Source organism: Pavona decussata, unplaced genomic scaffold (assembly GCF_977016875.1).
Source record: "Pavona decussata unplaced genomic scaffold, jaPavDecu1.1 SCAFFOLD_29, whole genome shotgun sequence".
Classification (NCBI taxonomy): Eukaryota; Metazoa; Cnidaria; class Anthozoa; order Scleractinia; family Agariciidae; genus Pavona; species Pavona decussata.
The window spans coordinates 800,371-827,500 of record NW_028145452.1 but is presented as its reverse complement, the minus strand read 5'-3'; the positions used below and the strand labels follow the sequence as shown (position 1 = coordinate 827,500).

The 27,130-nt window shown below is 38.7% G+C and overlaps 2 protein-coding genes and 1 non-coding gene across 3 annotated transcripts in view; 1 reads left to right on the top strand and 2 right to left on the bottom strand.

Moving 5' to 3' along the window:
- LOC146484813 (uncharacterized) overlaps positions 1 to 2,084 on the top strand; it is a 10,566-nt gene extending 8,482 nt beyond the window's left edge. The window contains exons 6-7 of the mRNA XM_085104205.1: positions 217 to 600; positions 1,639 to 2,084. Of these exons, the coding sequence (XP_084960331.1) occupies positions 217 to 600; positions 1,639 to 1,898 (644 nt within the window). The 3' untranslated portion in view covers positions 1,899 to 2,084. The remainder of the gene's footprint in view (positions 1 to 216; positions 601 to 1,638) is intronic.
- A 2,778-nt stretch (positions 2,085 to 4,862) lies between these two features.
- Positions 4,863 to 26,746, bottom strand: LOC146484811 (ectonucleoside triphosphate diphosphohydrolase 5-like). Its single transcript, XM_085104284.1, has 13 exons — positions 26,352 to 26,746; positions 21,583 to 21,662; positions 20,975 to 21,118; positions 18,667 to 18,781; positions 17,514 to 17,602; positions 16,636 to 16,715; positions 15,155 to 15,222; positions 13,695 to 13,782; positions 11,228 to 11,307; positions 10,164 to 10,235; positions 9,903 to 9,959; positions 8,313 to 8,419; positions 4,863 to 7,160 (listed from the first exon to the last, which is right to left on the bottom strand). The coding sequence occupies exons 1-13, from the start codon at positions 26,617 to 26,619 to the stop codon at positions 7,083 to 7,085; spliced, it is 1,326 nt and encodes a 441-aa protein (XP_084960410.1). The 5' UTR covers positions 26,620 to 26,746; the 3' UTR covers positions 4,863 to 7,082.
- Trnas-aga (transfer RNA serine (anticodon AGA)) lies at positions 14,032 to 14,105 on the bottom strand. Its single transcript has one exon. It is a non-coding gene; the product is annotated as a tRNA-Ser (tRNA).
- Positions 26,747 to 27,130: the final 384 nt, after the last annotated feature.

The window sequence follows — 27,130 nt, the reverse complement described above, 5'->3', positions numbered from 1 at the left end:
AAGTAATTTAGTTTTACTTTCCTCTTCGCGGTTTTTCAATGTAGGGAAAATTTTAACTACTAACCACAGCCTGAATCAGTATTTCTTCGTTATGAATAGAAGTTCCCATACAGGCAATAAATGATTTTTTTTTTGTACGTTCATAGTAATAACTAACACTGTGTGCTCAGTGATGAAAATGTTCTTCCAGACTACGCTGTCTCATTTCCCTTTCAGTTCTCCGTGACTGCCAAGAATTCGTAGATGCTGGCTTCACAGTTAGCGGTATTTATCGAGTGGATCCCTTGGATGGCAGTGGAGGATTTGGAGTTTATTGCGACCAACAGACGGCAGGAGGTGGTTGGATTGTTATTCTGCGTCGTTATGATGGTTCTTTAAATTTCAATCGGGGTTGGGATGCTTACCTCAATGGACTTGGAGATATAACCGGAGAATATTGGATGGGTTTGACCCCGATGCGAAGATTGACAGGTGCCAATCAATTCACTATCAGGTTCGATCTTGAAGCTCCGGATGGTGAGAAGAGGTACGCTGAGTATGCTGGGAGTGCATTGGGAGACTTCAGGACAAAGTTCAGGATAACTGTTGGAACCTATTCAGGTGAGAGGAATAATCCTCAATCCGCGTACTCAATTCGTTACTCACAGAGACGTCTACAGAATACAGACTTTGGAAACTTTCGTTTCAGTGTAGTAAATCAATTTGCGCTTGCATTGCTCATGCAAGAAGCCTATTACTTGGAGAGCACAACTCCTCCGCGTTGCCGCGATGGTGCCCTACAGAGGTAATCTCGTACCCTGATCTCAGTCGGTTCGGAAATGTCGAAACCTGACCGTGGGAGATTTGGGTACGAGATTACCACAAAGGTACACCAACGTAACATGGCGTCTCCATACTGAGCCCAAACAATTGGTGTGGTTTCAAATTAAGGCCGTAGCTTGCGGGGTCATGTTACAACTTAAAAAATACGAACTAATAACTAATACTAACAATAGGGGCACTGTCACGACGATTTTGTTGTGTTTTGATCAAAACCGCTTAAACGTCTGATGAAAAACCTTTTTGCCAACATGAAATTGCTCTTAGAACACCGGAAAGAAGACGGATTTCTCGAAGGAGAAACTAACTATAGTCAGTCTTTAGCAACAAATATAAAATATATTTAACAATCGATGAGTAACCAGGCATAATAATAAAAATTTTAAAGACGTTCTCTGGTTAAAAGTTTAAAAACACTGAGCTTTCGATTGCCAGTCTGCAATCTTTACTTTTACACTTTTTAAAGATTGCAGACTGGCAATCGAAAGCTCAGTGTTTTTAAACTTTTAACCAGAGAACGTCTTTAAAATTTTTAAATATAAAATACACAACAAGAACTTGAAAAAACTGGCCATTTTTTTCAAGTCACAATCCATTTCCATCCTAGCCATCCGCAGCCACAGATTATAAATGCTAGTTTCTGTGCATTAGAAAGATAATTGTTAACAAAACTGGACCATTGTTTTAACCTTTCCAGTGATAAAAAGTATATATATATATTGGCTATTCAAAGACGCACCAAAAATGATGACACTGCCCCAGTGCAGTAAACAATGAAAATTCTCAAGAGATACTGGTAATTAACATTTCTTTCGGCAGGTGATGCAGGGGATTCCTTTTCTTACCACAATGGCATGAGATTCTCTTCTAAAAACAAAGACTACGACAATTCAGCACGACACTGCGCTCAGCTAGCCAAGGGTGGCTGGTGGTTCAATGACTGTCAGCAGGTTTGCTTAACTGGAGAATACAAGAACGGTACTCACAGTGCGCCGTGGATTGTGGGAATTCAGTGGCTTGCATGGAAAGGTGGCAATTACTCTCTGTCCAGGGTGGAGATGAAGATTAAACCGAATTAATCGACCAAGAAGAGTGATGGAGTCGGGCTCTTTGAACAGATTGAAGGGACTTTACTACAGCTATAAGTGAAGATTATCGAGCGAAATACGAAACCACTTCCGTTTTCTTTTGCAATAAACATGCCCCCCAAAAATCTTTTCTTTTTTTTTTTAAGGCTAAAGTTGGCAATTTTTATTTTCAAAAAATTGCAAATTGCAAAAAATCAATGTCGAGAAAGAGGTTGCTGTTATTGATGTAGTATATACAATAATAATACCGTATTTATTCGATAAGCCGCCCACCTAGAATAAGCCCCACCCCCACCCCCTTCTCAACAAAAACATTCTTGTACTAGCCCAGCATGAAGTAAGAGGAGCGTCAGTTATGTTTAGATACGACAGTCGATGAACTTTTATATTGTTGGCTTGTTCATATAGTGTTAGGTTTTGCACTTTGTTTTTCTTGTTGAAGCGTAATAAACTTGTTACCCCTGGTTTTGTTATTCTCTTAAGGCGTCCTTGCGATGCTTTCGCGTCACCATTTATATTATGATGGATCGAGTTGAAGTCAGTTTGTAAAATACGTGAACGACTATGAAAATCGCCTTTTAAAAGTTTTAAAATGGGAGATACTACTAAACTAGTTACTCGGGCCGTAAGGCGGCACGAGTTAAGGTTTCGGTAACATTATCAAATTCTTTTTTCTTTTTGGGGTTGCGATGGGCCGAGAGATAAGACTTCGGGCCACGAGTTATTGTTCTCGGTCTCGTCTTTTGTACTCGGCTGGTACGAGTTACGTTTTCGGTCGTGTTATCAAATTCTTTAAATTCTCGGTCGCGTTCTTTGTTTTCGGGCCGTGAGGAGTGTTTACAATATGCGAGCCAGACATGCGAAGCATGAACAAAACATGCGAGGCATGCGAAGCATGAACAACCCCAACATAAACTGCTAACCGTTAAGCTAACCGGGGAGCTATAATAAGCTAAGTAAGTGCTATTTAGGCTAACTGGAGTGCTCTTTAGGCTAACCGGAGTGTTTTTCAGGCTAACCTGAGTGCCTCAAGGTTAGTTTTGTTTAACCGAAAATTTGGCAACTAAATCAGTCTATGACCTCGCGGGCCAAGATAGATAAAGATGTCTCACGTTTACTATAGAAAAACAATCAATGTAGAAACGGTTTCTGTCTTCAAATGAAAGGTGACTAACAAATGCTTTCCCCTGAATTTCATTTAAAAATACAAAGAGCGATACATTGAAAAACGTACAAGGATATAAACGTACGCGTGATGCGTAACGTTACTCTAGATCCCGGGGGGCAGGGATTCTCAACAGATGCTTGGGTAGGGAGGTGCGGCCCGTGCGTTCAAACCCTGACCCTGTTTAAGACACAATTCTCTGATTTCCCTATCCCGTTTAAGGCAGAATTCAAAATTTTCAGGCCCTTTCTAAGACATTTAACCCAAAATCACACCCTGTTTAAGACTAGACACTAGTTTCTTACTGTATTTCAATGCATTGGCAATCACAATCTGTTTAAGCCATTAGGTCATGTCGGGATACCCTGTTTAGACAGAAAGTGATGAAATAGATAACCCGTTCAAGACAAAACACCCTGAAAACCATACCCTATCGGGCCGCACGTCTCCGTTAAGGTCACATAAGGGAGTAGCCCTCTCCCCCCCCCCCCCCCCCCGGGCCTAGATCAGACCGAAAATTACGATCCGTCATTGACCCGGCGTAACATACATACTCTTTCACGTAGTATCAGCCTTGCAGTTTGTGTTACAGTTTATTTTTGGCTGATTAGGTCTCTTGTAGATCCTACGTCAACTGACAGCATTATCGTTCGCGGTCCTTTGCAGTTTTCACGTCTACTTTATTTTTTGGGGCCGTAGGTCTTTACAGATCCGATATACTGTGCCTTTTAAGCATGGTTTTGTCCATGCGTTTCAATGTTAAGATGGTTTTGGCCATCTACATTCAGTTGACTTTGCGAGACAGGAATTCGATGCTTTGTCTGCTTTCTCCCTGAGGCACGTGGTGTGGCAACGCGTGATTCGGGGAGCGGGCAGGTTCAAAGTACGAAACTTGATAGGACATGGGTTTTGTTGCATTTTATTTGAGCTGGCTCTGTCGCTGGTCTCATATAGAACTGCTACACCGTGCTGACGAGTTCCAATAAGAACGAAACAGCTGTCCACGGTTGCAGCCCTGTTTTGTCGGTTTCTGTCGGGTTGTTGTCTCGCAAAGTCAACTCTTTCACGTAGTATCAGCCTTGCAGTTTGTGTTACAGTTTATTTTTGGCTGATTAGGTCTCTTGTAGATCCTACGTCAACTGACAGCATTATCGTTCGCGGTCCTTTGCAGTTTTCACGTAACATACATGTTAGGACCGTACAAATGGTTTCTGTCTCTAAACGAAAGGTGAAAACGTAAGGATTAAAGCCCGGGGATTATAAAAAGCATTCGTATGACAAATGTCGTTTTCCCCTGTATTTCATTCTGACTGCAAGAAATGCAATTCTATCTGGTGGTTACTTATTGCCTAACTATATCTCTGTATCTATCTATTTGGTAGCCTGAGAGCAAGCTCTCTTGGGGGTGGGGGAAAGAGGATCCACCCCAAGAGAGCTTGCTCGCAGGATATCTATTTGGGGGAATTGGCGATGCTGGAGTTTATCACTGTTAAAAGATTGTAGGCTTTTACGCACCACACAGTCAAATATGGCCCGAGTATAAGCTGGAAACAGCTTCTTGTTCCAGCATAAAATTGACCTCACTTGACCATTCTCACCTTATTGTGTTAATCAGCTAGACTAACAAACACACGTCTTTTCTGCCACAAATATTGTGCGATGAAACTTGTTTAATTTCTGGACGAACGCTAGTCTTACCTTACATATTTTACTAACAATGAATTACCTGATTTTAGGCAACTTTCAAACTTATTTAATTTACGAGCCACACACCAGAAGAGAGGAACGAATGAGGTGCTTAATACTAAGCTTTATTCCCTTTTATACTGGATGGTCTTCTGTCCAGCTCTCCATACGTAACTATCCTCATGCATAAAATTGTTCTATAAATAATAAATCTTTCCCAAAATTCAGTATGCTCATGGTAACAACCGACCAAGTATTTCGAAGCCAGAAAAGACTTAGTACGAATAAACGAACATTTTGCAGACTAACAACGTGCAAAGAGGCCACGTTGCCATCGTGGTTGCCTCGATGGTGTAGTGGTCATCACGCCCCATCTCGTACCCAGGGCCCAGTTGTTCAAAGCCCGATTAAGCTAATCCTGGGTTAACGTAAACTTTGATTGAGTTTAATTACTAATCGGTAAAGATTCTTCCAAAAGATTTTTGGCCCTCAGTTTTGACTTAGACTTTTCTTTACCTTTAGCTTGAAATTAGGCCTTGAAACCACTTTTAAAGAGCGAGCTGGAAACTTCAGTTAACTTTTAATCGTAGTTTAGCGTTAATCGGCTTTCGAATAACCCAGCCCAGAGATCTCAGTCTCTTTGGCCAGCGGTTGATCTCCTGGCAACCAAACGCTGGCCAAAGAGTCTGAGGACTCTGGGTACGAGATTGTCGTCACGCCCGGCTAGAAACCGGGGAGATGTGGGGTCCAGTCCCACTCGGGACGACACGTTTTTTTCTTTTCATGTGAGATGTGCGATGTGTGTTCTGGTAATCCTACGCAGTGTTAGACTGTGAAATGTTCATTTACTTTTCATGGTAAGATTCGCTATTCACTGTCAAAGCCCTCATAGACATCTCTTTTTCCCCATATTAATGCTCTACTTCATGTTCTATCTGCCCCATTTTCAAAATGGCACATTTAAAGGCAAAAATGTATGTGGACAGATTTTTCAAATAAATTTCAACAAACAGTATTTACAAACATTAAAAATAACCTTTACAGTATTTGGATTCCATTTACAGTGCAGCAGGTTTCCCTTTTACATTACACAAAATATTAAAATTCCAATCGAAAACCTCTCATTATTGTATAAATTATAACTGGCCAAAAATGGCCAACCTTGAAAGAAAGCCAAAATTATACAAAGATTACACAGCGCTTTCACCAATTGGAAGTATTTTGGTAATTTAGTTAAAGAGTTAATCTGGGCACTCTCCATTCAGCAAAAATTTGTGGTTGGAAATTCCGGAAACTTCCCGTGTTGAATGGAATGGAAGTTTTTTTCCATCTGGGCGGAAAAAGTCGCCAACCTCGTTCCCAGGACTTTTCCACGAAAAGGGAAAAGCACTGGGAACGAGGTTGAAAAGTCGCCTTTAGTGCAAGGTTGTAATCTCATTGGAAGATCAAGAAACTTACGTGATGATGCAAGGAGACGACACTGAAATGGAAATGGAAATTTTGTGAAGATGGACGGTAATTTTCTTTCCAACTGGTTGGAGAGGAAAAAGTGAAGTATCTCAAAAGTCGTTTGTTTGTTCTGGAAAAATTTCCGTTAGATCCACGAGTCAATTTGCACGTCAGCCAAACGGAAAGCGCCCCGTTAACAAGCCCCCTTTAAGACAAACGGGAGCTTAAGCAACGACGACGGCGACGGCGACGGCAACGACAACGCCGCAAAATTATAAGTTTAATGAGCAAAAACAATCGCTCTGCACGTGCGTTTTACATTTTAGTACAATTCTTTGCCGTCCTCTGCAAAACAACAACGTGAAATGACCACATTTAAGGTTTTGTGGAGAACGTGAACGCACGACGGTGAATTTTTCATATTCTTTCTTAACTTGTACATAACTCCTACCAATTTGGTTCCTTGATAGTTCGCCATTTTTGTAAAAGTTGAGCGAGTTGAAATAATCGCGAAGTAGCACAAATGAAATAAAGATATATTTTCGGGTGACGTTTTCGTTGCCGTTGCCGTCGTCGTTGCTTAAGCTCCCTTTAAAGAGTCCTAAAGTGTGACGTCACAAATATTGGAATTTGTGAAATTATGGGATTTGTTAAGATCTTCGGTCAGAGCATGATGAAAAATCGCTACTTGCCAAAAATCAGCATCTTGTTACAATTTGGGGGCTCGTCCCAAAATTGATTTGGCAAACTGATTTTTGGCAAGTAGTCGTTTTTCATCAGGTTCTTTCTGAATATCTCAGCAAATTTCATGATGTCACAAATTTAGTGTTTATGACGTCACCACTTTACACCTCTATATTTAATGTTTCCTAGTATCACGTCATCTTGGTAAGCAGATCCAGAGTAGCTCCTAACGCCCAACTGATTTCAACATCACCTATTTTCATATGAAGCTGCAAATGAGACAACATAAAAAAATCGTTCAAGAACTCCTTAATAATTCATAAGCCCATTGACCTATCAACTGGTCGATAATACATCACGTGCAGTGACTTTATATCGATAACCCTCCTCCTTATTAGTATGCGGTGTTTTATCAGCTGATAAAACACTTCTCATTAGTATGCGGTGTTCTTCTCGTCTGCTAATTTCCAATGTTCACAAAAGCATAATTGTTATGAACTCTATTGACACACCCTTTTCCAGGAATGTCATTGAAGCTGTTCAAAAAACTCGCAGCACGTGTTTTATCGGGTTTAAAACCACTCGGCTGCGTCTCGTGGTTTTAAACCCGATAAAACACTCCTGCTCATTTTTTAAACATTAATAAAGCATGAGGAGGCCTCTTCGCTGTGACGCCTGCGGTTCGTTGAGACCTCCTCGCCAACGTTCATTTTTCATCCTAATTCATTTCAACCTCCTTCTAATTTTCTAAGCTGATTGTTCACACTATTTACTAGTAACTTTCCCCTTACTATCATTTAAATAATTTATTATCTCATTGTAGAAACACTTTGGTGCAAAAAATAAAAAAAGAATACAATCTCATCGAATTTACAGAGGTGCAATGTGACTACTAACCGGTATACACTCCTTTTTTTATGAGAACGCTAAGGCTGAAATAGACCCTTCTACAAAATGGCGGCCAAAAATTCAAATAAGTTAAAATTAAAAACGTATGCTAGCACTAGAAAGAGCACTTTACTTTAGTGACCCTGCAAAGTTTCAGCATATCAGGTGTAATATCAGCTGAGAAAATGTAAGTTGAAAAATGAAAAATTTACAGGCGTTTGTATGACTGGGGGTATGACGTATACCCCCAGTCATACAAACGTCTGTAAATTTGTCAAATTTCATCTTACGTTTCCTAAGCTGATATAACACCTAATGTGCTGAAACTTTGCAAGGTTACTACAGTAAAGGTGCTTTTTCCAGTGCTGGTATCAGTTTTTCATTCAGTCCAATTTTAACTCATTCAAACATGTTGCCGCCATTTTGGAGAAGGGTCTATTGACCCAGATGTTAACAACATGCTAATAACGTCCCCAAGCTGAGACTAAGAGATGAAGCGTTGTTATTCAGTTCTGACCTAGCATGGTACGCACCGTTAAATTTCTGTCTTCTGTAAAACCATATCCTTCCTTTAATAATGTGACTATAAAAGCTGCATCCAAGCAGAGGTATGGGGAAGACTGAGATTCCTTGGAACAAGCTATCAAAACAAAAACAAAACAATATAATGGACAGAACAATAAGAACTCAGGCGCAAAACTGTTGCAATAAGAGTACTGCCAAAAATTTCAGTCTCAGATTTATTATTTGCCACAAATATATTGAATACATGGACTACAAAATACAGTGTATAGAGAACACTTCAAAAACTTATTAATAATTCATAAGCCCATTGACCTACCAAATGGTCAATAAAACATCATGTGCAATGGTTTTAAATCCCGATAAAACACTGCTACTCGTGTTTTAAACATAACGTGGCAAGGAAGCTATTACAAGTGTCGATGTAGAGCAGGGTTGTTCCTGAAAAGAACTCAGGATTGCCGGTAGCCAACCTCGTTCCCAGCGCCTCTCCTCTTCACGTCCCTGGGACGTGAAGAGGAGAGGCTTTGGGAACGAGGTTGGCCGGTAACAGCAACAAACTGGTTTATTTCCACAACGTTGATTTCTCAAATTACAGCACTAAGCTTCTCCACATTTGCACATTTACACTGAGCAGACGAAACTCGCTCTTACATACGTACACTACCAAGGAAGTATCACGCAAATTTGCTGTCATTTCAAAACCCAAAAATGTTTGTCTGTCAGCAGAAACAAACAAATAATTGTCAAGTTTGTTATAAATTATCAGCCCAGTGCAATAAAACGGTCGATTAGTGCCTCTGGTCAGAGGAAGAATAGGCCGGTATGGATTGAAACTTGAAAAATGTTAGGCTAAGTTGTTTCCAAAATGCACTGAAACTGATCACGAGTTGTTCCTTTCAAGAATTGAGTTGATTTCTTTCCTCTCGTCACTCTAGAATTATTTGGCAGCTGATAAGGTCTTATTTCATCATTGTTAACAAAAGATATGAAAAAGCCCACGATACTTCCCCTTTAAGAACTAAATTTAGTAGTATTATACGGTTTCTAAACAAAGGTAATTACATAAGAAATAGATCGTTCTAGAATGTTCTTATAGGTCACGGCTGAATGCCTTCCGATTCTTGACTGTTCTATAGGAAGTTCTGTACGTTTAACTTTGTCAATTTTTCATAACAGAAGCATTAGCCCAAACGACACCAATGTCGTCAGAGATGCTTTTTGAGCCTACACTGCAAAGACGAAAAAGAGAAGAAGCACTGCAGATGTCTGAGCTCAACGAATACTTAATAAAAAATAAATAATAATAGTAATAATAATAATAATAATATTTTTTAATAATAATCTGTTTATTAACATACTCCAAGCAAATTGCTATTTACAAGTTAACTGTAGAAAAAAGAACTATTAGAACCTATTTACAATAATATTCATTTAATAATAATAATACTAATAATAATAATAATAATAATAATAAAAATGGCTTGGGTGAAAACATCAAGATAGTATTGTGGCTACTTTAAGAACTTGAATAGTCTGCAAAATTGAATTTTTAAACAGGGACTAAACAAACAGAATGAAATTTGTGACGTTCTACATACCTTTTGTCGCTCCACGTATAAAATCCCCCACAGTAATGGTACCACCATTATCTTTATCTGCAATTAGAATTTATATTATTATATTATTATTATTATTGTATTAATACCAGTAGTTGAGGGGACGTTTGATGCTAGTAATATGTAATGCTTCTTTCTTAACAAACACTTTAGTTCTCTTTGTTGTTTTAAAGTGTATATGACATAATTTTTTTTATTTGCTTGATCAAATCGTCATGATCATTTTATGACTAAAAATCTCACCAATCAACTCCATATCCACAGCTCGGTCATAGAAGTACGAAAATGCATACATCTCTATTGAGTTAATACCAGCTGACATGAGAGAAAAAAGAAAGAAATGTCTTTTATGTGGTAACATCTATTGCTATTAGATTGCATAATGTTAATTACATGTGGCTAAATATAATTTAGGCAAAGTTAAACTCAAACCAATGCGGCCAGCGGTTTCCCCTTCAGCTGTATGTGACCGCAGGGTGGCCACTAGGGGTTTTGCAGGGCCCTTGTTGTTCATTGCATAACTTGCGTTGCTCATTCAGCTGACCGTCGCGGATCAATTCACTGCTCTCTTTAGCGAATCTTTGCGGATTCTTGCCCTCTCTACTCCCTCCCTTCTGGGTGTGGGTACCTTGTGGTATGTATCTCTTCAGGTAAGTTGGGTTCCACTGAATTTCTTTTCAGTGTGACGATGCCGGTTAGCGGCTGCTTGCGTGGGTGGTTCCCACTACCAGGATTGCCATGGATACCTCCTTGCTGCATATTGCATCTGGCACTCCGCTAACCTTTAAGGCACCACTTCCCAAACTCATCTATTTGTGATGAGTTTAAATGCCTCTTAGTAACGAAGTTCGAGGTCCATACTGTAAGTTATGGACGAAGTTTTTCCAGTTGATTTATATTATTTTATTTTATTTTTCATTTTTTATTTATTTATTTATTTATTTATTTTTACATGTATGGCCCCAGCGCAAAGAGCACGAGCCATAAATCAATTTGAACAACTTACAGCTTGTATAGTACAGACCGAGAAAATGAGGTTAGTAAGATATCTATTATACCTCTGAGGTTAATTGGGCGCGCAGAAAAGTAAACTTTCAAATTTAGCAGGCTGTAAACTGAAATATGGCCTGCAAAATTGACCAATCACACTGTACGTACTAACTGAGAGATATAATAATATTAATTGCATTTGAGGTAGAAAGAACGTACTCCTAATACAGATTGGGCTTACAATGTACCATACCGTGTATGGAATTTCTTTTAAAACAATCTGTTTTAGTAGTTCATGCTTGCAGTTATAGTCTTACCTGGTTTATGAACTTTTGAATCAGAAATAAATGTTCTTGTTTGCTCCATACAAGCACTGAATCCATATTTGCTAAGACCACTGAAAGAAATAAAGAAAACAACAAACATTTTCTTTAGCATCCATGACTCAAATTTTTCCTCTGTCTCACACCTGTGCCAAACTCAACAATTTATCCTTTTTATTTCATGGCCAAGTAAAAAATTACCATCTTCCTTTCTTCTTCAGAAACTCATTAAAGGGACACAGTCACCTTTGTGAGCGCGCTGACCTGGACGTTAGTTTTTGTCAATTTTGAAAAGTGTCCACCTCAACCCGAAATCAAAAGTACACGTCGGCATCTAGAAATCCGCTTCAATCTTCCCAGTGTTTTATTGGATTTTCAATCTTTTACTGGAAACCTGTTTCTGAGTATGCTTTTGCTCATCCTATGATACTATTTTATCATATTTGGTTAAAAATAGTATGGATCGCGTCTCCAACGGAACATGAAAAAAAGAAGAGGGAAACGTGAAGGCACCGGGCGGAAGAAATCGCCTGCGTTGACTAAAATAACGAGAGAAATCAATCAAAAACATTGGAGAACAAATCACCATTATATATATTTGGAAAATTACATTTTCTCAACCTGGCGAAAGGTTCGTGCGGTGGAAATCTTTGTAAACGATTCGAACTACGCGTCAGGGCTGCTTGGTTTTGAGCTCAGACGAAGACAAGCTTCGGTACACAGTCGATTATCTCTTCGACAAGGAAAACCTCCGGTAGAACCTTGTTTTCTACGGGTCGAGGAAGCGTTCTTGCAACGACATGCGTTTGGTTCCTAAATTTAGATAACGGAGAAGTTGTGGAAACGAAATTATAGTGAAAGCAAAATATATGATTGAAAGCAGAAATAAAGCTTACCGGTAGTTTCGCTACAAAGTCGTTTCGGTACACTGCAGTTCAGTCGATTCGCTACGTTTTAAAATTGACATATTCTCTAATATTTGAACTCAATTTGCTTCTCATGCAAACACTGTGAAACGTAGAAACAGCTAAGATAATGTTTCACCCGACCGGATACCGAAATAAACGATTAAACGATTCTTCGACTTCAGAGGTATTCGTTGACGTGACTTTCCCGGGACAAGTCCATCAGTAAATTCTCCATGGTATCAAGAAAATGAGCGTTCTAAAATGACATTAGGTCTATAATCACTTTAAAATAATTTTGACTGGCAAATACTTCGTCGACTCGACAAGGTTTGTTTACATTTTTCAAAGGATGCGCTTCTCAGCGCGAGACTTGTGATGAAGTGTGATATGCAAATCAGCTAAGAAATGGTATCTAATGCGCATGTGCACCAGGTGACTGTGTCCCTTTAATAGTTCATAAGCCCATTGACCTATCAAATGGTCGCTAAAACATCACATGTAGTGGTTTTATATCTGATAAAACCTCCTCCCTATTAGTATGCAGTGTTTAATGTTTTTCTCGTATGCTAATTTTCAATGTTCACAAAAGCATCATTGTTGTGAACTCTCTTGACACATGCTTTTCCAGGAATGTTTTTGAAGCCGTTCAAAAAAAACCCATAGCACACATCTCATCTGGTCTAAAACCATTCGGCTGCGCCTCATGGTTTTAAATCCCGATAAAACGCTGCTGCTCGTGTTTTAAACATTACATCATAGTGCAGGACAGTTTCAACATCATTGATCAATCCTTACAGTATGCAGGTTTCATATGAAGCTATGAAATGACCAGACTGAGCTTGCTACAAGTCTCCCCTTAGCTCAACAGCAAGAGCTGCATCTGGTTGAGCCAGATGGACTCAGACATGTCCTGTACCCTACAGTATGCTCCTGAGGTGAACCTAAAGGGTTCAAATGAATGCTGTGGCGCTAGCACCAAAGACACAGATGATGGATCAGAGTGTATGTTAAAGAGCTAAAGTGCACTCATGAACAATGAACAACTTTCCAACAAACACCATTTTCAAGTGGGATACACTGTTCTGCCTGATGAAATGTAAAATTGAATATTTTATGAATACATAGTCTGTGCTAGTTTTGGACATAAAATTCAAGGAGTATTCAAGGAGAATTCAAGCACTAAAAACTGAGTCTTCAAGGAGTATTCAAAGCAAGTTTACTCTGTCTTGCACTATGTATCAAAATGTTTTCATTGGTCAATAGCAACTTTAAAAATGCTCCCCCCGATATAATCTGTCCCCAATTTTGAAATCTGTGCTCAATCCCTGAATTACTTAATATTGATACAATCCTACAATATTTCCCATCCGAACAAAAAAATTCAAGGAGTTTTCATTATTTTCAAGCACTTTCAGAAAAAATTCTTCTTTTCAATGACTTTTCAAGCGCCCCTGAGATCTAAAATTAAATTCCAGGGCTTTTCAAGGACTTCAAGGAGTAGCACGAACCCTGTGTATACTAAGTAGTAATTAAGTAAACATACATGTACTTACCCAACATCAAAGCTTTTATCACCAAAGTTCCAGCGATCTCTAAAACTGCTTGATAAACATGGACTCATTTTAACTTCTTTGCCATTAGCTAAAGGAATAAAGGGCAATAAAAAGATGAATAGTATATTACAAAACTGAGTAACATGAACAATGCATTACACTATGAGAAATTTTATAAAGCCACAGCTTGTATGATTTTGTTCTATGAAATATACTCCTAATAGCGATCCAATCCAGATTTATTTTATTTTATTTTATTAGCTTCTAATGAACAAACAACAACAACAAGATGTCAAATGTGAATAAGGGAGAAACGAAGACTCAGAAAAAAAATCCGAGTCCCAGATGGGATTTGAACCCATGACCCTCCGTGATCTAGTCGGATGCTCTAACCACTGAGCTACTGGAGACTCCATGGTGAGCAAGGGTCAAATTGTGGGTATCGACTGGAACTGCATCGCACGGTTACACAGTCACGTACTGACTCATATGAACTCACTAACAGCATCGTGCTGTTAGTGAGTTCATATGAGTCAATGCTTTTAGTGAGTTCATGAGTCAGTACGTGACTGTGTAGCCGCGTGATGCGGTTCCAGTCGATACCTACAATTTGATCCTAGCTCACCATGGAGTCTCCAGTAGCTCAGTGGTTAGAGCATCCAACTAGATCACGGAGGGTTGTGGGTTCAAATCCCATCTGGGACTCGGATTTTTTTCTGAGTCTTCGTTTCTCCGTTATTCACATTTGATATCTTTATTAGCTTCATTAGGGAAAATGCAGAGGAAAAAAGGTGAAAAAAGGGGCACAGGCAGGGATGGCAGAATATTGCAAACCAGTTGCGATGGGCAAGCTAGGATGCATGAAGCACATGTAGACTTGAACGATTTAGGGTCTTCTGGGTCGTAGGAGACTGGAGTAACTGTTCAGAATGCCTTTGAGGTGAATTGAAAAAGCTGAATCATGGAATCTCATTGGTTGTACAAGAGATTAAGACAACAATTTCATTATGCTCAGGAAAAAAAATCAAATTTTTCATAACTGTCCATGACTTCTCCTTTTTTTCCTGGATTTCCAGACCTGGATTTTACAATGTTGAAATTTCATGACCTTCCAGGATAATTTCCATGACCCATAGAAACCCTGCCAAGGGAGAGAAGGACCGCTTACTAATCCACAAAGCAATTTACATTTACCATCAACACACCTGTCAACTTCTCAAATCTACATCAATAGAACAATCTTGTGAATCAGTCCTTACATCAGTGACAAAGGGACTTGGGTGAGTACCAAAAGCTCTAATGAAATTTCTATATATTTATTGTTGATGAAAAATTTCTTTTATCACTTTTAAATCCAAAGAAAAAAATTCATTTTTCTTCCTTCAGGCGAAACCTTCAGTGTAACATTTGTCTGTAAAACTTAAGGCTTCTTACAAAAAGCTATTAAGTTACACACTTACATTCTTTAACAGTTTCTCCTAACTGGAGAATGGATGTCCTTGCAGCCATGAGTCCAAGACCTAAGTAACTAAACACAATCGACCATTTCAATCATGTTGGATAAAAAAGAAATTGCTCTCTCAAACACTGGGTGTGATATATGCCCAAAAGATATTAGTTATCTGGGCCCAGTTGTTCAAAAGCCAATTAACGCTAATCCCCAGTTATTATTTATTTATTTATTTATTTATTTTATTTTACAAATTCGCCCTGAGGCAGGTCCCCTGCTGGGTGAACCCACCACCTAACCATTCCACTAAAAAGTTGACAACCGATTCCCTGGTTTCCAGTTTGCTCGTTCAAAATGTTTTTAAAATCTAATTTTAAGCTAATGGTAAAGACAAGTCTAAGGTCAAAACTGACTCTGAGGGACAAAATCTTTGGAAGAATGTTTGATGATTAGTGAAATATACTGAAATTGCAGTTAGGAATGGACATAATTTAATCTAAAATGTGTATGACACTGACTTGTAAAACGTTAAAAACCAAACGTTTATGAAAACTTTAACAAGACGTTTCGGCCAAAAATCTTCGGCCTTCATCGGTTTAAAAAATGACAAATAAGCAAACGCTTATCTAACAGTTCACAGTATGCGTGTGCTACAATCACGACGCGTAACGAACGATCACCGCGCGAGAGAACAGATCACGTGAGTGAGCTATAAATTCCAGGAACATCATGGCCAAACTGATTCACGTGTTGCGCTATCTTTGAGTTGTTATCGCCAACACGGACTGCTCTTCTGTGTTCTTTGATCCTTGTTGCCAACGCTCACACAGAAGAGCAGTCCGTGTTGGCGATAACAACTCAAAGATAGCGCAACACGCGAATCAGTTTGGCCATAGTATAGATTTTGACCGAGCCACCATTGTCAACAAAGGGCGTGATTACCACAAGAGACTTTTTCTTGAGGCCTGGCATTCTCTGCGAGACCAAAATGCGGGCAATGAACATATTGATGTTCCTGGAATTTATAACTCACTCACGTGATCTGTTCTCTCGCGCGGTGATCGTTCGTTACGTGTCGTGATTGTAGCACGCGCATACTGTGAACCGTTAGATAAGCGTTTGCTTATTTGTCATTTTTTAAACCGACGAAGGCCGAAGATTCTTGGCCGAAACGTCTTGTTAAAGTTTTTATAAACGTTTGGTTTTTAACGTTTTACAAGTCAGTATCATACACATTTTAGATTACATTTTGATGATTAGTCGTTAAACTCAAATCAAACTTCACATTAGTCCAGGATTAGCTTAATCAGGCTTTGAACAACTGGGCCCAGAACACTATAGTGAAAAGAAAGACAAAAGAAATGAGGGAAGGAAGGAAGTTTCTTCCTTTCAACTTATAAACATTGATAATAATGTTTATAAGTTAAAGGAAGAAACTAATTATCATTACCCTGACCCTACTATTCACTGACAGGCAGTAGTTGTAGTTACCTATGTGTATAGAGTGTGAACTGGCAGTCAGCAATGTTTAAATGTCTCGAGAATCCTTTTGGAGAATCTCTTAAAGTTACCTTTAAAGAAAACAATAACATATATATGTGTTTAGCTGACCTACACGTACACAATAATTTATTATAGTCAAAACCTGCAAATAAGAACTAGGAATTTTCAAGGTTAGGCTGAACAGGTTCTTATATTTTAGGGTAGTTTTTCACAATTCAGGCTGATTAGGTTCTTAATAGGTTCTTATTTTTCAGAGGTTGTCGTAGTGCAACCATTGGCAGAAATATTGTACTACTAATATAAAATGGTTTAGCACTAGTGAAATCTAGTGAAAATCCAAACAAATGCAAATCAAAGAAAACATATACACAATAACTCTTTGTCAGAAGTTTTTCACACAATTAAAATCCAGAATTTTGACCATCAAAATTGGAGTGATTGTTTTTGCATAAGAACCTATTTTTCTTTGCCAGGCTGAACAGGTTCTTATATTTTTGGATATTTAAATGCCAAATTTCAGCCTGTAGGTTTTTATATCATAAGGTTCTTATATGCAGGTTTTTACTGTATTCATTTGCAAGTTCTCCTGAAAAGAGAACAAGCAACAAAAAGCTGTGTTTGAGTCAGTTTTTACTTCTTCTTACTTGGTAGAAATAAGAAAAAAGAGAAAAAAAATTCACCCATAATTTAGAAAAAAAACATTAAAGTACAAAAATAATAAAGAGGATCCTCAAAACAGATGTTTAATTCCAAATTAATGGAGATTTATGAGAGCTTTTAAGAATGCTGATGCAACAAAACTATACCCAATCCATCGCATCACAATTTTGTTACCTCAAGATAAAAAAATAAAAGAAAGTACTAACCGGATCAAGTGGATTGAGAGTAATCTGAGTTGAACCTCCACCCAGGTCCAAAGTACCAAACAGCTTTGAACTGCCTCTTCTTAGACCTCCTGTTAATATCAAACAAATTATACATGGAAATTTTAAATAAATTAATTATTACAGAAGTTGCTTCCTCCTTGATCTAGCTGCCTCTGTTTATGTATCAGTATGGAAGGTTTTTTTAATATTTCTACATATGCTAAATTTAAAGAAAGATACGTACATGAACATGTAAGATGATACCTGCGTCAGGGTTACACAAGATTACCTATTGAAATGGTCAGGTCACATTTTAGGCTAAAAGTTAAAATTACGCCAAAAGTTAAATGATGTGCCCACCAGATGATGATGATGATGATGATGAAGATGGTGACAGTGATGATGATGATGATGATGATGATCATGATGACAGTGACGATGATGGTGATGATGATGACGATGATGACAATGACAATGTTGATGATAAAGAAGAAGAAGAAGAAGAAGAAGAAGAAGAAGAAGAAGAAGAAGAAGAAGAAGAAGAAGAAGAAGAAGAAGAAGAAGGAGAAGGAGAAGGAGAAGGAGAAGGAGAAGGAGAAGGAGAAGGAGAAGGAGAAGGAGAAGGAGAAGGAGAAGGAGGAGAAGAAGAAGAAGAAGAAGAAGAAGAAGAAGAAGAAGAAGAAGAAGAAGAAGAAGAAGAAGAAGAAGAAGGAGAAGGAGAAGGAGAAGGAGAAGGAGAAGGAGAAGGAGAAGGAGAAGGAGAAGGAGAAGGAGGAGAAGAAGAAGAAGAAGAAGAAGAAGAAGAAGAAGAAGAAGAAGAAGAAGAAGAAGAAGAAGAAGAAGAAGAAGAAGAAGAAGGAGGAGGAGGAGGAGGAGGAGGAGGAGGAGGAGGAGGAGGAACCCACTACATTTTTTTGTTTTTAGAGTGACTGGAAAAAAATGTGCAGAGGTGGTTGGGTTATCGCTTGTGAAAGGATGTGGAAGAGGTGGCCAGCAATTGTAGAAAGTGAATGGAATTGATATACTCATCATTCAACAACAGGAGGTCTTATTTTGTTTAGTTCTGTGTACAATGTTTCTTTATTATATGTACATGTATCTACTATATGCAGTATATAATATTAAGCTACAATGACAAGAAAATAGCATTAACCTAATAAGAAATTGACAGTAATCCATGCAAATAATCCTTCATCTGGGCCATCCATAATGTCAACCATACTTTGTCCAGGAAGAAAAAATGGAGAATCTCTAAATAATCTATCCACCTATTAAAACACAAGAACAAAATAATTATACAGCTTTCATGAAATTATCTAGCCTGTACAGCTGACAGTACTGTTATTGCCAGCTACACAGAATAGTAGTTGCTAGCCTTGAAAGACCCAGTTGCCACTTTCAGGATTTGTTAATACCCATGCAGGTTTAGATGTCACTTCTTTCAGGGTCTGCCATTATTGGGGATGATTTCCTTTGGAACTTTGTACAAATACAAGAATCGTATGCTCTTATCTGTTTAAGGTCATTCCCCTGTTTTGCAGTGCGCAACTCAACTGCGCACAATGGCAAAATAAAAAATTTACTCTCATTTCTAGCTAACTACTGAGTATCACTCAATCTGACTTGCATCTAATAACAAAACTCTTAATTTGCATTTTGCGCGGAAATTAAGGTGTTTTCATAAGACTTGCCCCAGTCCCTTCGTGGAGAAACCAGTTTTGAAGCTCAATTTACCACTGCTTTGTGAAATATCTGCAAAACCAACCTGGTGAACCTATTTTATCTTTTCGGATTTCTAACCACAATATCGTTTGCCAACTACCGTGAAAATTTAAGGAAAATCCTAGTGTTAGAAATATCAAATTTTGCGCCTAATATCTCGCCAATGGACATTTTGGCCTACCTTCAGAGGTAACGAATTAGATTATTTTGTTGAATATCTCAGTAGTACTGGTTAGCAATAGTTTTCAAGCAGATTTCACTTTGAAAATGATTCATGAACAGGAAAAAAATTGCATGAAATGAGCCGTTAACTGTTCTCTTCAGAAAATAATTCCTGTTTTTGGCAAATGCTCCTATTATGGTCCTTTTAGTCCAAACATGCAGAAATTACCATATTTCAATGCTTCGTTGCTGAAGAACAAGCAGGAGGACCCCCTCTTTTTATTTAATTTTTACAGTTTACATATAGTGAACCACACATGGGCAAAGCTTGGAAAAAATCTGAGTGTAGGTTCTATTTTAGGGGAATGACCTTAATAGGCCCTCAACAATAATTATTGGTCATGTAATCAACTACCGTGAAACTTGTAGCTGGAGTTAAATGATTTACAGAAATGGAAACGAGGGGAGGGGAGAGAAGTACCAGCAAATTGAATCCACTTTATTATAGTACTATTAGTAGTAATCAAGAGAGACTTCTCTAAAAGGTTTTGCCCTTCAGTTGCGACTTAGACCCTCTAACTTTAACCATAAAATTAGCCTCTGAAAACAAAAAATTACAGGTACAGTCGAACCTCGATTATCCGGACTCGTCGGGACCTCGGTAAATAGTCCGGATATTCGAGAGTCCGGATAATCGAAAATATGAAAATTAATGAGATAGAAATGTAAACAAAAGGTTACAGCGAAGAGAACATAATTTTAATTTTGAAATCTACACAGCCTGTATGTATTTACAAATAAAAACTTTTAGTTCATGTATTGTCTCGTTGCACTCGCGAATTTTGAAAAGTGCACAGGTTAATACCCTGTTTCAACAGTCTTTTGAAAGGAATATTGGGCTTTTTGCGACTTTTAGTTTTCAAGATCACAACTAATTAATATTCATGAAAAAATTGGGTCCAGATAATCGAGGTCCGGATAATCGAGGTTCGACTGTAATATATTATTTTTAACTTTTCAACAAGCAACATGAAAATCTTGGCTATTTTGTGGAGTAGCTTCTGCTTGAATCAGCTCTTAAACATCTGGGCCACTTATAACACATACATTTGTAGTTGCTGTAGAACTAGCATCACCTTCATAGTTATATGACATTAACAACTTTGTTGCTAAGTGGAGGTTGGGTGCCTGTGATAACCAGGAGCTTCCACTATTGGCAGCCAGCTCCCATGGCTGGGAAATCCTGGCAACCCAGCCATGAGCCCCCACGCGGCAGGGAAGAAAGCAGGCACCCGTCACACTGAGAACATCAGTGGAAGAGGGGAGGGAAGGGGGAGGGAAGAAACTGCTTATAAAATGAGTCACAATGTTTGTGATACACCCACGCTGAATAAAGCACGCTAAAAAGTACTAAATGCACTAGACCACGCTAAGATGCATACTGGTCCCAGAGCATGACGGGTCTTGGTACATGCGCATCTCGCAAATGCCGCATGGCCAACGGGATGGAACAAGCGCTCCTTGTTGTTAACTCTGTTAAATTGCATTTAACTGCATTAAAATAGGATGATAAGTACCTCATATAGCAATTGTTTAGAAGAGTTTAATGGCAACATTCTAAGACCAGCAGTAGCTTTCAGAGAAATAGGAGTAAGCTTCCACCGTTCTTTAGGAATAATTTCTTTTGACTTCTTAAGTAATTCTTCTATTGAATGTGCCCCCTGCAAAGGAAAAACACGAAACTAGTTGCTATTCTCTCTTATCATGATGGTAGTTTAAAATTTTTTATGTACACTAGGTAACACAAAACTATTGATACTGTTGGAAAGAGCACCTTAAAATAATAATTATTAGTAAAAAGGCCAAGTTTGAGAGTGTTGTCTTTTAAAATAGTGAAGATATTGTGTAAGAGTGGCATTTGAAGCCATAGCTTCAAGCTGAAATTTCGCGGTTGGTCGTTTAGAAAAGGGGGAAGCAGGAGTACCCAGAGCAAAACCTCTTGGAGCAAGGATGAGACCAACAACAAACTCAACCCAAATGATGTCAGTTCAGAATTGGATCTATGTCACAATCATTGTTGGGAAGCAAGTGTTCTCACCACTGTGCCATCCCTGCTCATTATTCATAACTGACAAGAACATCATCTAGCTGTCAAGATTAGGATGGCATTTTTTTTATTACTGACCTGTTTAGGATCATTAGCATAAGCTGAGAGACCTGGTTTAACTTGATAAAAGAATTCCCTCCTGAGATCCAATTGCCCACCTTCACGGAACAAAAAGAAACAAAATAGAAACCTTTGAATGCAGGCAATAGCACAATTTACACTCACCGTGGCATTTTAAATATGAAAAACACAAATCAAGACATTACAGTGCAATGAACTCAACTGACACTTTGAAATTTAAAGAAATGTTCCCGTTTTTGATTGGTTTACAAACTACCAAAGCCAGACTCCTATGTTGTAAACATGTACTGGGATTGGCTGATCAATGTTGGGTGGCCCAGGTTGAGTTCGTTGCACTGTAAGAGTTTTGGAATGGTTGAAAAGGAGAAAAATAAACTATAAAACACCGGTTTTTTATTGGTTAGTAAATTTACCAAGGTTGGGGACTAACTTTGTGGCTGACTAGCCCAGTGGCTTGTAACAGGTCTAATTTCACTAGCCCAAGGCTGTCAACCTCACACGTCTTCAAAGTCTTCAAACATGGAGAATTTGACTTCCCCGGCCAGCAATAACAAAGCGCCTTACAGAGGCATCGCATCACGAGAAACAACGCTAAACATTTCCAATTTTCTTGTCCAGTCCACGACAAATCACAAACTTCGTCAATTATTCAGGAGATTACAGAAATAAATCTGGAGACCAGGAGAAATGGCTAAAAACCTGGAGATTACAGACCTAAATCTGGAGACTGCCAGATTACCTGGGAGAGTTGATAGCCCTGCTAGCCAAAACAAAATTTTCACTACCGAGATTTGCCATGCACAGTTTCACTACTTTGTCTTGTGCCTTTTTGACTACAAGTGTAATAATTACAATTACAGGGTTTTCAAAAGCACCAGACGTCCGACGCAAGTCACTGGCTACTTTTAGTGTTTGCACCAGGTACTTTTTGTCTCCAAAGTATTAATTTACGTCAATAACATAGCTGATTACGGACGTGGATATTTTTGCCCAGATTTTAATTTTTGTTATAATTTATAGTTTATATACATCTTCTTCATGTTCATCAACTACTATCCAGCGTTGTCTTTGGGTTGTTTCAACGACATTTTACATGAACCGGAAACTATTTGAGGTTCTGCGAAGTTTCTGTCATATGACGCCCACTTTTACCCTTCTCATCTTGCCGGTAGGCGAATTATACATGTGGCACTTGCGAGCACAGTCCGTACATTTGAGTTCGTACATAGCTTCCTTCAAGAAAGTCATAATGCTATCACAGATGAAAAGGCGGATATCACAACTGTGTTTAACCCAGTTTGGTGTCAAACAGTGATAATAATAGAAATGACAGGCCTGCACGGCTCACTGCGTTATGTGGTGTATATTTTTATGAACGCTGCCTTTATATTTTTGCCCTAACGAGCATGTCCTTAAGAGATTGTCCTATCTTGTAGGATATAATTGGCGGATTTTTGAATATGCTTTTCAGCAAAGGCTGATTTTGTATGAACCTCCAGTTTTGGATCAATATGTTTTTAAGGTTATGCACCAATGGGTGGTACGTTGTAACAAAAGGCAAGATTTGTTTACGAGTTTTTTTCTTTTGCTGTAGAGCCGACTGTCTTCCGGCGAAGTTGACTTCTGATAACGTTGTCTGTGTCATCTTGTGGGGGTATCGAGCAAAATATGATGTAAAGTCACGTTAAGTGGAAAACATAACCTTCCGGTCTCTTTACCAACTTTCTACAGTAACATTTGTAACAGAGAACGAATGCAAATTAGCTTTTGATGCCGTGCTGTCTGTAGTACAAGTTTCCAATTACTGTAAAATAGGTTTTGCCGTTTGTTATGAATAAAACTAAAACATCGGTTCAAAACAATATAGACAAATGGTGTCACTTGGATTTGACTTTTGAGTGATATTTTGAAGAAAACTCTTGTTTATAATTCAGTTTACAATGACCTCCAAACAAACACTTTTTTGCCCTGAAAATGCACCAGAATGCATCTCTGGGTATATGCAAAATTTAAAAATTTGCCGTGACCCCCCTTCCTCCAGCAGGAGGGGGTATCCCCCTCCTGCACCCTCCCACCGCGAGAAACGGCACCGGCTACTTTCATATTTCCTCCTGGTACTTTTTTTCATTTTGAAAACCCTGCAATTAGGACAAAATCTGCCACATTTGTTAACAAAATGGCTTGTGAAAACTCAAAACCTAGTGTACTATCCAAAACTGAATTTTTACTAGTCTGTGGCTAATTGGCTAATTTTAGTCTTAAGCCCTGGCCCGTGCCAAGTTAAGTAAGCTGAAACTTGTGTGCAACGACGCTGCGAAACAAGTTTCAGCAGGCATTGCACCGTGTAAGTTCAGGGTCAGTTTCGTGAAACTTTTTCGAACATCCATTGCGAGACAAGTTTCACGAAAAGTAGAACCACTTTCTACTTCTGCAACGGCTCACATTAGTCGCAGTGGTGAAAAAACAAGAGTTTCAGGGTCCGAAATTGAGCTTTCCTGGTCGCCAATGCGACTTAAAATTTGCACTGGCAACCAGAATTTCACAACTGGTCGCCAACGGGCGATTAACTATTTCATGCCACGATCATTATACAAACAATAACTTTGATTTCAGACAAATCAATTAAAATAAAATTCAAAGCCTCCCGCCAATTGGTCACTTACTTTTTACCTTTACGTTTTACCTTTTACCGTTACTTGAAGTTTAAAACCGATTTTCCTGTTGTTAATTAAATCTACCACAACGTTTCACAGCTTCGATCAGCGTGTTTGTATTTAATCTTATTCATTAGCAGAAAAATCGCCATTGCGGCCCAAAATGCGTTCTCTTCGTTCTGATTCTTAAAAAAAATTGGCAACCAAAAAGTTTGGTTTGTGTTTTACTGCGAAGGAAAAATGTTATTGACACTTTTTGGCGATCACATTTTTCCATATGGCGACTGAAAAAAAATATTCAGTCGCCAGTTGGCGCCTGCCTAAAAAAGTTAATTTCGGATCCTGAGTTTCACTGTGTAACACCATCTCATGAAACTTGTTTGCAGCGCTGTTGCACACATGCTTCAGCTAAAAGTTTCAACGTGTAACGGTGGCTTTAGACAAACTGCCAAACTCTCATGTGCCTGATGCACATCATGAAGTGTAAATCCAATATATCAATGTCAGTTTGAAGTTTCCATTCTTCATTTAAAGGACACATTCTTAAAAAGAGGAATGAAATCAACATGGCAATAACCAAATTCTAATTATATTATTGGTAGAAACACTTGAACGAGCTTCACTATAATGATAAAATTATTATAGATTACAAGGATGGTTTACATGTACTTCACCCAAGTAAAACTGAAAAAAAAAAAAACACCAGGGTCATTAACAGGATGCACTTAAATACAATGTAACTCACCCTGGCTGTTCAAAGAATGGATACCGGTACTTTTCAGATAAGATATAATCCAGCTAATACATTTTACCCTCAACATGAGAGTTGCCTAGAGTTGCCAACTGTGCTAGCTACCAAATCTAAAGAGTTGCATGTAGTCACCAAATGGCCACTCAGGAAAGAATTTAAAAAAGATAGCTGCAAAATTGATGATTAGCCATAACTGCAGAATACAGAATACAGAGTATGTGAATCTGCAGTCACTCTTAGCCCAAGAACAAGAAATAGCCATAAACAAGGTTTGGCAGAACTAATCTGTGGTGCACAGTAAATGGGTCAAGCTCTCCCTCTGCAATATTCTTAGGTTTGGCAGAAGTTGATTTGCTGTGGTTCAAATTTTTTTGGGTTTTAAAATCTTCAAACCAGTTTGATTTTTATTTCCCTTTACTGAGGGAGCCCATTCCTTATAAACCTGGTGGCTTCCCTTGGGCTTCCTTGCCATTAATGTTTAAATAATAATTTTTTTTCTTGCTTTGGTGCAACTTATGGCAAAACAATAAACTGAAACTAAAACTGAGACTATCTCGGACTGTGGTAATGAATACTGCACAAAGGAAAATAAAATTGAACTGGTTTGAAAAATTTTAAACCAAAAACTAGATTTTAAACTACAACAACTTCACTGCTATGCAGTGAACAAGACAACTCCTCCCTGTATGATCTTCCTAGGTTTGACTGACAGAATTGACTATGAATTTTTTTCAGGCTTTCTTTTCGCAACTGCTTAAGTTGCGTACTAACTGCAAGGATCTTTGGAGCAATTGCAGAATACCCGTCCACTGGCAAGGTGCATTACTCTGAAACCCGTGGTCCGTGCTACCGCGCTCAACAGTCCAGTAGCGGATGGATTAAAGAACGAGGAATGTATTAAACTGGAGTGCTACCGCGGTTTGCAGTCCCGTAGTGGATGCAAATTAGTCGGCTGCGGGACTGCAGTAGCAGATTTTGCAGTTTTTTAAGTTAGATATTTGGTGGGACGGGTATTCTGCAATCTAGCCAGATCTTTCTTCTATTTGATATTTCATCCACAGCTCAAAATATATGTTTCATATATTTACATTCAGAATTGATTATGCAGCTACACAGAAAACAGGACTGCCTACCCACTTAGCCACTAGTTTAGAGATGGTTTGGAGTGGTAAGGCATTCTGCAGTTAAGCCAATTATCGATTAGTCACAACGTACACGTTCATCGATTTTTATCGATTAATTTATTTTGATAAAAATTAAGCTCAGATACTTTCTACATATTTTATCGATTGAACTTGTACGCCTTTGAGGTGTAAATCTCAGATTTCGTGTCCATAAGAAACTTCATTAAACTAACTCACCCTTAGCTTTCACAAACGTGAAAACATGTATCCTGCTCCCCGTGCTGCCAGCATCAAACATAATTCCATAAATATTTGGCCTAGTTCCTGGTATCAGGAAAAACAACTCTGAGAGCGGAATGTTCGCGAAATAAACGAAGTACAATACAATGAAAGACATCAACATCACAGTCACTACCCGGCAGCGAATGCTGTAGATTTTCCCACAATGAAGAGCTGTCATTTTCAAGTGCCACTGCAAAGTTCCAATCGTGGTACTGCGCAGCATAAGTTCTTTCTACATTTAGCCGGGCGCTGATAACCGCTAATAAACCAAATGTAGCGCTCTCTTTTGAAAATTTACACGTAGAATGCATAAGAGAAGCATGCTAAACAACTTGGCTTCCAACTCGACAGGGATCGACTTAGTAACCAGGCCAGTTCACGACGAGCGTAAATCGCTCGAGCCCTGGGATCTAGCCCCTACGGGTGGGTGGAGATCGAGACACGGTGGTCACCCCATTAAGGACGGTGCCTACTATTGTTACTGCGCATACGTTCGGCGCATCGCGAGATACTCGGGTTTCCTATGGTGCCTACTAATACAGGAATATTTTTGGGCGGTTTAAAACTATGCGGAGAAGGCAGAACTTACCAAATGCCTTTGGTATCTCAAAGAAAATTGGGGGTAACCATGCATTTTTCAGAGAAAATTAAGGTGGGGGTTCACCTAAAAGCCATTTTCACGCCGCTTAAAATCGGTCAAATGAAAATATCTTGTTTGCATTTCAAGCAATACA

Excerpts from the sequence above, each read along its gene's own strand:
- LOC146484811 (XM_085104284.1), bottom strand. The coding sequence starts at position 26,619 with ATGCTGCGCAGTACCACGATTGGAACTTTGCAGTGGCACTTGAAAATG. Across the intron at positions 21,663-26,351 it reads CACGTTTGTGAAAGCTAAGG|GTGGGCAATTGGATCTCAGG; the intron begins GTGAGTTAGTTT and ends TGTTCCGTGAAG. Across the intron at positions 18,782-20,974 it reads CTAAACAATTGCTATATGAG|GTGGATAGATTATTTAGAGA; the intron begins GTACTTATCATC and ends GTGTTTTAATAG.